This window comes from Atractosteus spatula, chromosome 11 (genome assembly GCF_055471065.1).
Source record: "Atractosteus spatula isolate fAtrSpa1 chromosome 11, fAtrSpa1.hap1, whole genome shotgun sequence".
NCBI classification, from domain to species: Eukaryota; Metazoa; Chordata; class Actinopteri; order Semionotiformes; family Lepisosteidae; genus Atractosteus; species Atractosteus spatula.
The window spans coordinates 48325525-48341036 of record NC_142716.1 but is presented as its reverse complement, the minus strand read 5'-3'; the positions used below and the strand labels follow the sequence as shown (position 1 = coordinate 48341036).

At 49.9% G+C, this 15512-nt stretch overlaps 1 protein-coding gene across 1 annotated transcript in view; it reads right to left on the bottom strand.

Annotated features, from left to right (window-relative positions):
- Positions 1-14489, bottom strand: part of ube2o (ubiquitin-conjugating enzyme E2O) — a 29502-nt gene extending 15013 nt beyond the window's left edge. Inside the window, exons 1-3 of the mRNA XM_088926918.1 lie at positions 14038-14489; positions 548-607; positions 276-386 (exon numbers count right to left, since the gene is read on the bottom strand). Of these exons, the coding sequence (XP_088783044.1) occupies positions 276-386; positions 548-607; positions 14038-14463 (597 nt within the window). The 5' untranslated portion in view covers positions 14464-14489. The remainder of the gene's footprint in view (positions 1-275; positions 387-547; positions 608-14037) is intronic.
- Positions 14490-15512: the final 1023 nt, after the last annotated feature.

Genomic DNA, 15512 nt, shown 5'->3' with positions numbered 1-15512 from the left:
TATCCCAGCCTCACCCCCCCGAATAGGCTCAGCACAGCCACCTGGGGGGCGTCCGGGCCGCAGTCCAGCTCAATGCCTCCACTCCGATTCACCTGGCCAAGGCAGATCGGCTCAGCTCACTGCTGCAGCAACCTTCAAGCCCGCAAAAAACAGGGCCCAACGGGTTTGTCCGCTGGCATCTCGCACTGCCAGGGGCCAGAGCAGAGACAGGGGGCTGGAGAGGGAGGACGGCACCAGCCAGAGACTTGGGGGGGGGGTCTGCAGGCTCCACTCACCCAGATGTGCTGCAGGTCCCTGCTGTTGACCGGGTACAGCACACAGTTCGTCCCGACGAGCTTCACAGCACATTCAATGTTGACGTCGACCACCGTCCCACACTGGCTGTCCTGCGCACACAGGCGAAGGGGCGTTACTGCTGCTCCCCCTAGTGGTCACACCGGACACACACACACGCACGCACGCACGCACGCACGCACGCACGCACGCACGCACGCACGCACGAACAGACATTCACCCAGATATTCGAGAAACGGGGACAGGAACTCACAGTGGGGCTCATGTGACGGACGATATCTCTAGGCACGATTGATCGATCTTCAAGCTTTAGCTAGAAGATAAAAAAAAAGAAACGCGTTAGTAACCCTGTTATCACCCAAGGAACATCCCGGGCACACACGACTCATCAACCACTATTTTATTTCAGCAGCTACAGACACCCTCACGCCAGCAAGGAGCTGAAGGTAGAAATCCCCACAGCAGCCTGCTCTCCAGTCACTGCAGATTTACACAACGGTTGCCGCAGTACGTGCCCCAGCTGCTGGCTGTGAGCCTCGCGCACTCCCAGCTCCTCGCTTCCTGTCAACACAAACCGCACACTCAGGGCTGCGGGACAGAGCGGTTCTGTTCTCGCTCCAGGGGCGGGGCAGAGCACTGCTGCACGATGGGAGGCAGGCTGGGGTCTGGGCGCTCGGACGTCGCGACGCGTTCAAGTTCGAGATGGAGCAGCGATGGGAAGAAATCAGAAGAGCATCATGTCCTCAAAATCAGAGCAACAGCTTCACGTCAGAGAGTTTCCTGTAAATATTACGGTGGAGTCCAGGAGGATGAGACAAAGACTGTGAAAATCCTCGATCGGGAGGGTGTTTTCCCCCTTCTAACAATGCTTTCAGAAGCTACATTTAAAGGCCCTATATAAAATAAGGTTTATTATCAATATACTGCACAAAATTAATAAAAAGGCATCACTGTAATACGTGAAAAGTTGCCAAAAACAAAAGAACAGCTAATGAAAAATCTAGGATATTGTTGTCAATATGCCGTTTAGCCACAGAGCCTGGCCTTCCTTTCGGCAAGACCACCATCTCGGGGTCACACCGCGCCCCAGGAGACGGGTGCCCAGGCGTTTCTAGCCTCCCTGCTTTTCTAACCACCTCTCCGGCCCTGCGGGCGTCACAATGCTCCAGTCACGGCACATCACAGCTCCCCGACCGCGGCCGGGAAACGAGTCCGGAGCACTGGAACACAGCCCTATGAACATGCCAGCGTCGGCTCTGCAAGCCGTGACTCATCTTGGTGAGCGAGGATGAACGTGTAATCCAGGAGCCTTTTCATTATCCGCAAATGGGCCCCGCTCTCTCTCACCTCCGAAAGGCAACAATGCACATGATCAATTCTGGACTGCAAGCACCCAAGGATGGGCATTAATAATGTATTACAAAGAGCAGCAGACAGGCTGCAGTGCCCTTTTAAGTATTAAATGCACACGGTAAGCTATACCACGCTGCAGCCTGCAGCACTACTGAAATTAAATAATACAAGATCACTGCATAGACAGGCTACTTCTGAGCTGACAGGAAGGTCCTGACAACAGTTTACTGTTAAATTAGAGCACAGACCTGTAGAACTAAGGCCAACCCTACCCCAGACAGACTGCTCATCCCTGGAGATCTCCAGTTCTGTCCCGAGCGCTCGGATGGAAGAGAGCAGCAGGATCTCCACACCTTGCCCGACCGCACCCTGAGGCCTGAGAGAGGGTAACCTTGAAGAGCACCAATTCAGTGTGGACTGTTTATTAATGGAGGTCCTGAAATCATATTGGGCTGTGGGTCTTTGGGACCCCAGATTTACCAAGCTTTGTAAGAAAGCATTTAATCATCAGTTTTAAAAGACTTGCAGCATTTAATGGTTATGAACCAAGCAGGTCAAATGAAGTAATCTACATATCAGGAACAATAACCTAAAGACCTCTCAAGCATCAAAGCCGAGATTTTCCTCAATTCAACACATTGCTTTCTGAGCTGTAAGTGTCCCCAGTCTTTAAACAAATCATACAGGAGACATGCAGGACTAACTGGATTGGAGCTGGGGACTACTACAGAACACCACAGTAAGAAATTGCAGGACTACTCTTCCATTCAAGCATCAAGGCAGTTCGGTTGCTACTGTTGTACATTATTGAGCAATGCCTACGGTGTCCACCCACTATATTTCTTGCACTGCCACTGTCATTATATTAAAAATAAATAAAAACCCACAAATCAATTGCAGGCATGATGACGTCGTGCATCTTGGGGCACATCGCAGAATGTCGTGCGTGTTCAGATTAATATTTAATTGACATCTCTGACACTGCTCATACGAGCACTGTCATATCAGAGCTCGTTTACCTGGCACTCCTGCGATCGTTACAAAGCTCCACATCTGCCATTCAACATCTTGCTCACGAGCTCATGCTCAAAGGGAGATGACAGCTGGCAGCTCAAGTGAATGACTAGGAGCAATTAGCCCAGTTTAATTAACACATCTAGTGCTGCTTGGTTTCTAATAACGAGGGAGGGAAGGCAAGGACACCTGCACCGAGAGGGAGAAAATCACCTGGAACTGTAGGGAATGCCCAATGGGAAGATGTGCATTAGGAGACCCTTTCCTGTGCAATTTCGGTCATATAAATCTCCTAGCTACAGTACACGGGGAAAACTAATGAAACTTTTTGCATACCTCTATTTACTAATTTCCCACTGAGGCAGGCAGATGTACTACAAAGCAAAAAAAAAAAACCTTCACAACAGAACAGGAACCTGAAAAAGTAACACCAGGAGGAGATTTCTTTTATTCCACTGCTGTCCCATGGGCACAATCCCAGAATGCTCTGGGGGTCCCCTTTATTTTGATGGTAAAAAACTATTGTCACACTTACATTATATCGCAGGCTGCTGCATCACTCTCCCACCCTGAGAGAAAGTGGGCTTTCTGGCTTCTCTTTTAAGGCCTAACAACTTATGGGCATAACAATGCAGACAGACAGACAGATCTGGGTTTTGGAACAAATGTGTTCTGTCAACACAAATCGACCAAGATCCATTCATCATGCATGACTAAAGCAGCCCTTCCTCGGCCTACAGGCGGTGAAGCTGGAAGCCGACTCAGGATGGCGTGTCTGGACTGCATGGAGATGCGCTACTGTCTGTGCCTGGAGGGGGAGTGGCCAATCACTGGGTGTGGTGCCCCACTGGAACCCTCAGAGGTTTCTCCTCTCTCACTGGGGGTCTTGGCTTCCTTCTCTCCTGTACCCACGTGGCCCACTGTTGCTGTCCATATTGCTTATAATCGTGCAAGGCTCTCCGTGGAAAAACTTTGCAAAGAGCGTTACGGCAAAAACTAGATGAATTGACTGATTGATTAATGACAAAACCACAGTTAACAAACTGCAGCCACATGCTATATCTGCTGACAGCTGGCCAACACCATCAAGCTGTCAATCTTTTGTCAGCTACAGTAAGCAACTGCAGGTCCCAGCATGCAGCGGGCTGGACAGCACTGTCTGGGAAGTAGGATGTGAAAAGCTGCACAGCGGATCATGACAAAAGGAAGCTCATAGTAACTCTCAGCCTGAAGAGCCCCCCCCCCCCCGCCCTTTTCTTCTCGAAGACTAACGGACACGACCATATCAGCCCGTCAGGAATGAAGCTCCTTGGGTTCGGCTGCTGGAAGGAATAATCCGGGGTCACAAGCCCCTTTTTATCTCCCCTCTCCTTCAACAGAGGCTCAAGAAAGAAGCCACTGTGTCCCGCTAAATGTCAGTTTGCGTCCGAGAATCTGGGAGAGGGCACGGAAAGCACGACTGACAGCACGGGTGCTCTTGGACTCTGGCTCGAGACGGGGCTCTGTGATAAGGGATCAGGGGCGTTTCTAACTTTGGGGGGGAAACCCTGTGCTCTGCTCACCCTTCAGCTACAGTCTCCAGGCATTCTTTGGTTCTAACAAGAAACAAAGCTGCGTCACAAACGCTCCATTTGTACAGATATTAATCACTAAGGCCCTTAAACATCCTTAATCAGCACTAGTGCCTTGAAACCGCCAGTTTCAAGTTCACTACGGGTGAGGAACTACAGGAGTTCTTGCCTTTCCAGTACAATTTTCCCCAGTGAGAACAGCAGCATCTACATACACCACTGTCCTAGAAATGAAGCTATACGTCTACAGGGACAGTTACACTCATTGCGAAGTTGGTCTTTTGATATCAGTGTGTGCGGTGTCTGGAGATGAAGAACTATAAATTCACCTTAGTGAATTAATGGACAATAAATTCACAGAGCGTACAAGGGCTGAGCTGAGCTATGAAACCACCAAATGACTGAGTCACGCGTTTTCAATAAGCGGTGTCTTCTTAACCAAGAATCAACACCCATGTTTTTGAATGAGTATTGGCAGAATGCCCCAACCCTCCTACCCTCCACAACATGGGGAAGTGTGCATTTAATAAATGAAAAAAGTACAATTCAAAGGATGTGTTTTTGTTCTATAATTTTGTAAGTACGTACATATTCTGTACAGATTGGGCGAACGGATCTTACTTGTTATATCCCTTATAATGGTGCTCTTCTTTTCTGTCAGTCTCTCCCTGAGCTTAAGATGTCGCTGTGCACATTTTCTTCAATCAGGCCACGTTTGCAGGCTCTGTCTGGACTGCAAAGCTATTCCCCAGAGCCGGGGAGGAAAATTCAATCAATAATGCTGCAAGCATACACTACACTGCCCTGCTACGATATTTTACATACAACCTGCTCCTGTCGCTGTCCTTATTTCCAGTCTGCTGAAAGACCCCGAGCTGAACCAGGGGAAGGCCACGCAAAATAAATGAGACACCGAGTTTTCTGAAGGATGCTCTGGTCCGAGCTTTCAGTTTCCCTCGGTGAGCTCAGGCCACGCAACACGCGACAAGTTTTTGCTCCTTCTAACTGTGGCAAAAAAGGAGACTCTAAGGCTATCCCTTTTAATGAGATACCCCAAATCAGCATCTGCTATTTGTGGCATTTTCAATATTAAACATTTCAAACATATTTCCATTTTCTGCCTTCCAAAAAAAGCTCTCCCCGTCTCACCCTTTTGTTTTGTCCAGGGCCTGTAAGGAAGAAGCAGAAACACTTCTTTATGCTAGCGATTCACTCGATTAACAATTCTTCTAATTGAAACGGAGATGGGGGAAATCAAGCTTCCAGTCACAGCTGTGCCCCAGCCCGTGCTCACTGGAATCTCCCAGGACTTACACTTCTTCAGGGTTACTGCTGAATGCCTCTTATACTGCCTAATGGCAAAAAAAACCTTGATACATCTGTGATCAGAAAAAAAGATGTCAATAATGGAATGAATATAAATAATGCAACACCTTTTCTCATCTCTAAGAACACTGGGGTAAAAAAAGAATCGCACTGATCAACAGATCAGATTTTAAGCCCGTGTAGCACACCGCACATGAATCGGCTTCAGTGAACTGAATGGCACTGATCCCCTTCAACTGAATGCAGTACCTGCCTGCATTGCTGAGCTCCATTCAGATCCTGGCCACCCCCATTCTCTGCACCTCTGCACCAGACCACCCCCCCCACCCCTCCCAGCTCTGCTGAGCACACAGCCTGAACAATGACGGCAGCCGAGCCGCAGCAGACAATGCCGCCGCGAGCGAGCCAGTCATTCATCGGCCTGAGCCCAGGTTTTTCTGGAACAGCGTGGCCATGCCGGGGGACACGAGCCCATAAGAAAGGGCCCGTTTCAGGGAACATGGGGACAAACAAAGCAGGTTTCTCTCTTCCTTTTTTTGTTGTCGTTGTAGTAGTTGGACGTTGGCTCGCTTGTCAACCGCGCTCAGGTAAGTCCTGCAAAAGCCAGTCGGCTCGCCCGCGTCCGCACGGAAAGAGAGAGAAGGAAAACCTCTCCCGGCTCTTGCGGAGACGAGATGTCCCGCTGCTGGCTTCCCCCTTTTCAGAGAGACGGGAGCTCACCCCGACTTGTCACTCCAGCTCAACTGGAGACCCCCCGTCAGCCAGGGGCTGGGAGCTCAGAGGAGTGCGCTCAGACCCTCCCAGTGCATACGGACTGGCTGGCTGGCTAAATGACATACAGCAAATAAAAACAAATCCTTTGTCCCGTTTCCTGTGGTCATACCTACCATCTTGTCATGCACAACAGACGTCAGAATTGTGCTCGCTGCCCAGAATCACGCAAGGTAAACGAGAGGTTCTGAAACCCCCCCACAGCAGCGCCAGGACCATGATGAACCGCCCTGCCACAGACAGCGGACACCCACCCAGAATTGAAAGGGGAACTGCAGTCCCAGTTTCTCAGACTGGTTACTGAGGTGTCAGCTTACTGCTCAAACCTTCAAAAAAGCACAACCCAAGATAAAAATAAAATCGTCCCAGGCTCAGGAGAAATTCAGACTACTGCCCACTCACCACCTGCGAGCAGCAGACTCGCTGCTTGATGAAGGACTGTTTCCTCTGGGGCAAAGAAAGCAGAGCCAATCTGAAGAAGAGGAGGAGGAGGGGAAGTAGTTTGTAACTAGAGATTGACAGATGGGCTGAAAATGATTTTATTTGTTTATTCCAGGCCTACATCGATAGGGTCCATAAGACGTGTGGCTGTTTAAATCGACAGATTAGGTTAGGTGGAATACAAGCTACAGAATTATAAAGAATTTCAAGTCATTCTCCGTTTTAATTTTTCTTGGGCTAAAGGTTAAGCAAGTTTTACTTCACCAGGTAACTTTTAGCATCATTGTGCAGTATCTGTAGTTCAGGGGGCCCAACGGTGAACAGCTGTTCTAAACCTGGGAAGACCTGAGTCGCTGTACAAATGGTTAACAGCTGTAACAAGCTGAACTGGAAAGGCTTCTTAACTGCTCCACCGCTGAAAGCCAGGAGATGGAGACACACAAATCCTGCAGCTCCTATCCTGCTCCCTGGAACCCATTAAGAAACACCTGATATTTCCCCTGGAAGTCGAGCGGAAACGGCTCTCAGCCACGTCACCAGCCCTAGCGTCTTCAGCGCTGCTCGCTCACGAGAAACGCATGCCGGGCACAGCCCCATCACTGCGCACTTTCAAGGATGCCATCTGCTCGGCCTCGACCACGAAACAGCCCTGTGAAGAGCAGTCTGAAGCAAGACCTGCTGGCTTCACACCGAGCAATTTCCGCACCATGCCAGTACCCCCACTACACAATACTGCAGCACAGCCACAGCCTGTTTCAGACAGGGGTCTATATCAGAAAGCCTAAATCTCAAGCCTGCAGTCTGGCTGTTTATTAAGGAAATTGATGATGATAATAATAATAACAATTGCTTACACTTATATAGCACTTTTCTGGACACTCCACTCAAAGCGCTTTACAGGTAACGGGGATCCCCCCCACCACCACCAGTGTGCAGCCCCACCTGGATGATGCGACGGCAGCCAGAGTGCGCCAGTCCACTCCCCACACACCAGCTCTCAGTGGGGAGGACAGTAGACTGGTGAAACCAGTTCAGAGACGATGGGTAAGGGCCAATGGGAAATTTGGCCAGGACGCCAGGGTTACACCCCTACTCTTTTCGAGAAACGCCCTGGGATTTTTAATGACCAGAGAGAGTCAGGACCTCGGTTTTACGTCTCATCCGAAGGACGGCGGCTGTTTACAGTATAGTGTCCCTGTCACTGTACTGGGGCATCAGGACCCACACAGACCACAGGGTGAGCGCCCCCTGCAATAGGATAAAGTGGATAAAGTAATAATAGCACACCTAGTCATCACCACTTTTCTTATCCTAACACATGCAGCACTTCCAACACATCTAACAGTGTTAGTCTCCTGTTCTGGGTCACCATCAGTTCCTTTCCCTATTTAGACATCTTAAAAATGTCAAAGTGCTCCTTTTCATTTATGAACTACAAAGAAAGTAATTTACTGATAGGTGTGTGCCTATAGACAACACTGAAATAAAGACACTCTCGGTAAAAATGAGAGAAATGGGAACCCATTCTGATCAGAATACAGAATAAAGGTAATTAGGACATTGGAAAAGATTCAGACAGCACTTAAATTACAAAGCCAGCTACAATAGTGTTCAACATTTCACAGGGTTTGTGTTTATCCATCGCCTGTATAATATATTCCAGAAACTGCGATCTGTACTTAGCCTCACCCAGACAGCACTATACTTCCAGTCACTACAGCGCATAGCAACCAACTACGTAAAGGCAACAAGAACCCTTACAACACATTCCTCTGTGTTCCATCTTTAACAATGACCTGTAAAACACATCTCCAGGGGTCGGCAACTCTGGTCTTGCAGAGCAGCAGTCACCTAGGCTTAACGACACCTAATTAAACAGCTGATTGATCCAATTAAGTCTGTCAGAGCTCAGCTGTAATGAAAACCAGAACGCATTTCGGCGCTCCTGGGGTTTCAGACCCCATGTGTACCATGTGTAACCAGAGCACTGGAACAGAATCTTGAGGTAGGAAAGTTTAATGAAATATCAACTTGGGGGTTCAGCATCTTGAACCAAAAACAGAAGAGATGGTGGATATTCTTGAGAAGCCGATTCAGGACTTAAATCAGGAAAGCTCTGCTTCAGGCAGAGAGTAATGGGACTGTAGCTGTCGGCTGCTTTTAAGGCAGGGGTGTCCAGTCAGGCCCAGTAGAGTCACTGTGTCCATGGAGTTTTTTGCCAGCTCATCTGATCTTGACCTAAACAAGCTCCGTATGGGCTCAACACGGCCAATTTAACAAGTCCCCCCAGCTCTTCAGCTACTCCTGCTTTCAAGAGTTGGAGAAAACCTGCAGATGCACCAGCCCTCCAGGAGTGGAGGCTCCCTGCTTTAAAGGAACAGCCTGAGAAGATTCATAGATGAATATGTTACCAGTGACCGGATGTGCGAGACACTACAAAGGCTGCTCAGCTTTTTAAGGATGCTGCATGGCTAACAGATGCAGTCTTAACCCCAAACCCAGGTAAAACCTATTTCTTTGGGAAGGCATTGGAAGAGAAAACACTCTCAACGAGCTGGAAGCCATTTTTCCTCCAAGAACTTTTTCCACATCGGGCTACATCAATCTTAACTTGACACTGCCCTCCCTGTGTCAAATTACCGGGGACAATTTAAAAAGCACCTTTAATTCTGGGCAGACTGAGAACGCTAAGCGAGGCAGCTAATGCGTCCGACCTGACTCATCTCGCGGGGGCCACCCTGAGGAATCTAATTCTGTCCAACGCATCTCGGCGCCACGCGATTCCAAACAGGACCGCCTCCCCCGCCTGCTGGCAAGATCACCTGCAGAGCGCCGACTTCGAGGAGCACTGCTAGCATAATCGCCGCGCATGGAGCTCCAGGACGAGAAGGACAAGGTGGGAAGGCGTGAGAAGATGTCACAGGGACCATTAATTACCAGGAATGAAAAGCGTTCAATAGCATATTAGCCATCTGGCCCGTCTCACTCAGCAGCAAAGTGACCAGCCAGCCCTGCTCTCTGCTGCTCCTTGTAATTAACGACCACCCCAGAGGACAGGGACTAGATGAGCCTCCCAGTTCCCGGCAGCTCTGCCTCCCTGGCCTGTGCTGTGCAGGAGACGCGAGCTTAACGAAAGAGATCGAACTGGCGCTTTCTGTGCTCTGCGATCAGCACCTCCCCCCTCCAAGACTCCAGCAGGCAGTCAATACCTTGGAGCCTCGCGGCACCTTGCTTACAGCTCTATCAGACAAAACAAGAGGCCCCACCTTGCAAGAACTGAGCTCATACAGGGTAACGCTCACCACTCGGAGAGAAAGCCCGTTTCTGCAGAAATTCTGTTTCTGTGTAGCACTATTTTAGGAATATTCTGCTCCAACAACAGCCTGGAGGCAAGCTGTACATTTCATAATGCTCATTCTACATGTCCAGCTTTACAGCAGGAGGAAGAGGGCTGCGCTCATGCTGCATGAATGCAACATTCACGTTATTTAGCGAGCTACTTCACTGCACGTCTAGCATTGCGTTTTCCATATGCTTTCTTTTTAAGAAGTATTTCCGTGACACAGACGCATCACCTGGGGATGAGGGGGCTTCGGATTCTGCACAAGGATCCGGAAAGAGAAGAAGGAAACCACAGGCGTTCGGTCCGAGACAAAAATGGAGAAGGATGAACGCCCATACTTAAAAGATCCGAAAGATGGAGGCGTGGTTAAGCATTAGTTGCTCAAACACCGGTGCACAACCCCAGCAAAGTGCTTACTCACTGCATGACAGCTTCCACAGGGAGACAGGGGCCAGCTCTCCTTTTCAAGTCCCACACACAGATCTGAGTCTTACAAAGTGAGTGTGAGCCATGTGACAGTCCTGTCGCCACATTCCAAAAGACAGCCATGCAGAACTAGAATAAGCGTCAGGGCGATCGGTGGCATGTTCTTCAAAAACAGACAAAAAAAAAAGCTTTGCCCTGAAATCCATCTTTCAATTAGGCCATCTTTTTTCACATCGCCACACAACCTTTTTAAACCAGCACATAAAAAACATCAGAAAGATGCAATAATATGAACGTATTCAATCCATGGAGCACATTGGGTAAGAACGCAGCTGACAGATTTGTACGTACACACCGATCACATATTAACATGTAAAGGAAAAATGTGACAGCGCTCAGCTACACGGAGAATGTGGGACTTGTCAGTTTAAGCAGAACTATTTCCACACTTTCCTGTCTCACTGCTGGAGTTGCAGTCGCACGGTCAGGAGATAGTGTCAGCCACACATTTTCCAAGGAAGCATCCCAGAAAGGGATGTTTCTCGGATCAGCTCAAAAAGATCAAGGAATCTGTCAGGTTTAAAAAAAATTAAAAGGGAAAAATTGTGGAAATAAAACAGTGCAATTAGAAAATATGACTCACTGTAAGAGCCTTGCGTTATTAACTGGTGTTTAAAGTGGTGCCCAGTTTACTGACCAAACTCCCAGTAAGTACGAGTTCAGACAAGGAGACGAGTGTTTCCTTTCAGGCGCGGCTCTCTGATAACGCCAGTCAGGAAGACAGGATGGTGAGGACAAACTTGAAGCTCTCAAGTATCCTACACGAAAATGCACCTGCGCAGAATCACAAACGACAGCCCAAGTGTGAGGGGGACTGTAATAAACTCCGTCTGCCTGCCACCCTGGGGAATCTCTCCAGGAGAGTTCACGTGACTGGGAAAACTGACGACACAGCTATCAAGACACAGGCACACTAAAGCCACGCCTGGAGACACTGAACGAATCTAATGAATTCTTCACGAGACTGGAGACACCTGGGTGGGGGGTGGGGGCTTTAAAGATCTGTCAAGAGAGGTGGCCGTCAGCTCTCAAATCCTAGTCCCCAGATGTGTGTTTCCAGAGGGGTCCCACACTGTGTCTTGGCAGGCCTTGGTCTCCACAAGCGCCCTTCAGCGGCCAGAAACCGTTCACCTCCGATTTCCCCACACGGGGTGTGTGCTGGGAAAAATCTCAAAGTCTTTGGAGAAAAAAACAACAACACATTAGTCGTATCAGTCGTACTGCCAACTCAAAAGTTTTAAAAACCACATTTCTACCAGCGCACCCGCTGAGAAAGGACTCCCTCAACACTAAGAGGGAACAGCCCGCATGTGTCTGTCCACTTCTGAGTCACGTTCAGCAGCGTGGGGCGGACTGCAGAGGGGCCCTGGTTTCTGAACTCGAGACACGGGGACGCTTGCTCGCTTGGCCCGCTGGCCTCTACCACAGCACGAGCGCTCTGAAATCTGAAGTCATTTCAGCAGCGCAGCGCGGCGCAGCGAGGCGTAACATTAGAGGCCGACAACTGCAACGGGGCCTTGGGGGGGAGAAGCACTAATGCAGTTTTGCAGCGTCTATCCGGTATCATAATACAGCTCTCAGAACGGCAAGGAACAAACAGAAACCATTTATAAGAAGTCCTATGTCTCCTCTGCAATAAAATTATGGAAAGGCTCTCCTCCCTCTACCCATTTATTTATCAGAGTATTTATGCATCATACTGCTGCTGTGATTCCATGTGATTTTATGAGACTCTTATGTTTTGCTTGTGTGTTTTGCGCTTCTGTGGGAGAAGCCAAAGACAAACTTCCACAGCAGTGGACAATAAGGCATCTATCACTTCAGCAGCAAGCCAAACACTGCACTGCTTGTGCTGCTTTTGTTTTGTTCAATGATGACTTGTACAGGCTTTCCAGTCCGGCCCAGGCAAGAAAGAGCCCAGCAAACAGCGCAATTAACATCCCCAGCTACTCTCAACCGAAAAGGGAGCGATGCGCTCATCCCCACAGAGCCGTTCAGATGCTAAGTGAACAAAGGTATAAGGAATCGTGTACACATGGGAGTCCATCCTAACATGTACCATGAACGTCCAGCAGGCCAACGCTTGCTAACGCTCACTCCAGCTTCGGGGCAGAGATAAGGCACATAGTCTAGGCCTCTCCCAATAAGCCAAAGACAGGCCTGCAACAACACCAACCAAGACCCCCCTCACACCAGGGGGCTCCAGCCCAGTGCCTGCGTGGCCTGGAGTCGTCTGGGTTTGGTTCCAGCTGAACACTGGGGCGTGCAGTTACCTGTGCCTCCAGTGAAGTGCGCGTTTAGGATCATCGCCTCTACGAGACCCTAAGCAAACACCCAGGTACGTCCAAATAAGAAAATAATTAGGTTAAAAGTTGAATTGACTGCTCTTGGGCTGGAAGGAGAAAACAGATGACACCAGGCCCTCTGGGAACCGAGTCCAAAAGCCCGGCCTCCCACTGAATACAGCCTCCCTTCTCAAAGCAGGAGTGGCGCCAGGGACTGGAGTCAGGAGAGATTCACTGTAGGAAACAAAGCCCCCCCCCAGGAATAATACAAAGCTGGGCCCAGTTTCATTCCTTGGTGTGCTGGTGGTTGTTGTTTTCTGAAAACCCTTTAAGTTGGTGCTGCCTGGCCTGCCTCTCCCCTGCAGCAGAGCAATAGCTTGTCAACACTGCATTCAGCGCTATCAAAGACATCCCTGAACTCGCCGCCTCCTTACTTACTATTGTTCTGCTGGAAGGGGTGCAGATGAGATCCTTTTCTCGGATCCTTTTGTACGGCTCCGTACACAGCGTGTGTGTGTGTATATATATATCGGGCAGAGCGGTGTTAGTGCGTTTTAATAAAAAGCCTTATTTTTCCAGGCCCGTGATCCGCAGGCCAAGTACACACTGCGATAGCGAAACCCCGCAGTGCCTGAGGTCTGAAAGCGTTCAGTCCTTCTTGCGCCTCTCATATGCGACTGTAAACTGGACGCATCCTTCCTGGGTAGACTGCACCACGCTCTGCGATCTTCCAACGCGTCCCGAAACGAGCCTCAAGCCGCCGGTACATCTGGGCGGGCTGCGTTACAGGTGGGCATTTCCGAGCCCGGGCGCAGCGGGTCCGGCTCCTTCATTTTTCATTCAAAATCTCCGCAAGGCGGAAAGGTGTCGCCTCGCCTCGCCCGCAGGAGCTCCTGCGTGTGTGTGTGTGTCAGAGCTGCATAGCTACAGCCGCAGGTAGCCACCCTTCACCTCTCCATTCATGAAGAATAAATAAAACTAGCCCAGTTCGTGCCGTGCACACCCAACCTCCCCTTTGCTCAAACTAGTTAATGCACTTGTGACTCGCTCTTGGTCAATGGTTCGCTAGCTAAGAAGGCGACATGACACGGACAATAACCTCTAATATGAAACAAGCCCACTGTGGCTCACTGCTGTCACTGCTGAGGATTACCTTGGTTTCTCGGATGTCTTGCTTGCCTCCTTCGGGGTACCACTGCACCCGGACATAGCCCCTTCCCAGAGGCCGGGCCCGGGTGTCCGCCGCCCCGCTCTCCGTGTCTGAGCTGCCGGCTACACCCCCGCCACCGTCCCCGCCGCCGCCGCCGCCGCCTCCTCCCCCGTCTCCAATATCCGAGTCGGAGTCGAAGTCCTCCTCGCCGTGGATCAGCCTGACCAGGCCGAACCGGACCGAGCCTCGGTACCGGCCGGAGACCAGGTCGTGGGAGAAGAGCAGCCGCTGAGACCCGCCTGCCGAGGGCGAGAGAGCCTGGGAGGGCGGGTCGGAGCCCGGGCTGACTGCGGGAGAGAGGGCCGGGGTGGGAGATGGAGATGCAGCAGCAGCTGCCGTCGCTACCCCTGCCGCTGCGGGGTCCGCCATCACTATCGCTGTGATCAGGGACTGGGTGATGTGAGAGAGAGAGAGAGGCGGGGGGGGGGTGGAGGATGAGAAAAGAGAAAGAGAAATCTGTAACCAGGGACCACACGTGTTTACGTCGACACGCAAGCCCTGCGTGCGCCGCCAGTGGGAGAGCCCACCGTCAGAGCAGAGGTGTCGCCGCTTGAGGGCCGTATTACCCTCCGTATAGGCGCACACGCATCTTCGGGCAGCGAGGGAAAGCCCGGCCCCCGCCGAGCTGAAAGTGAATAGAGTGATTTCTCGTCCCCCTCTTTGTCTTTTCTGTTTTGTGTTTGGCTTCTCTCTTAGTGTTTGTTGGCCTCGATCCTCCTGGAACGCGAGTCTGAATGTGCAGTTTCAGAAAAGGTAAATGCTTTACAGAAAAGTTGAGCTGTCCCTTTGAAAGCAGTGTTATTATTATTATTATTATTATTATTATTATTATTATTACCGCTCAACAGGATCATGCTCCTTCGGAAATACAACACACAGCATATTGCACTTCTTAAGAGTTGCGCTCAAGCTAAAAATTTGCTTTATATAAGAAACGCTGCCGTGAAAGTGAGAATTAAGGCGGTTAACGCACTGGTTATTTTTCTTCGTTTCAGATAAAGATTGCAATCGAAGAAATACATTTCAGAGTGCCTGACCATGTGTCCGCTTCCCGCAAAAGTCTCCCTAGAATACAGTCCTTTCGCTCAATGCGCGCCCACGGGTGTAGAAACAGCCCCCTCCCTCCCTACCGAACAGAAAGTTGCACCTCATTCCTGTGAGGTGTAAATATCCCTTTTACCGCAAGATGTCAGGCTCGCTCTATATTTATCATTTAAATAACCCCCTCCGCACCGCTCTGAAGGCGAGTCGAGGTGTTGCGAGAGACGCTTTGCTTTCAGTTGTGCTGAAACAACACCGCGTATCGAGCTGTTGCTGAGGCTCTCAACTAAAATGACTAAAAACCCCGTCAGTACAGTAATTAACACAACGATATCCAGAAACAATAGTCCCCTGTATGGAATATAATTTCACGTTTT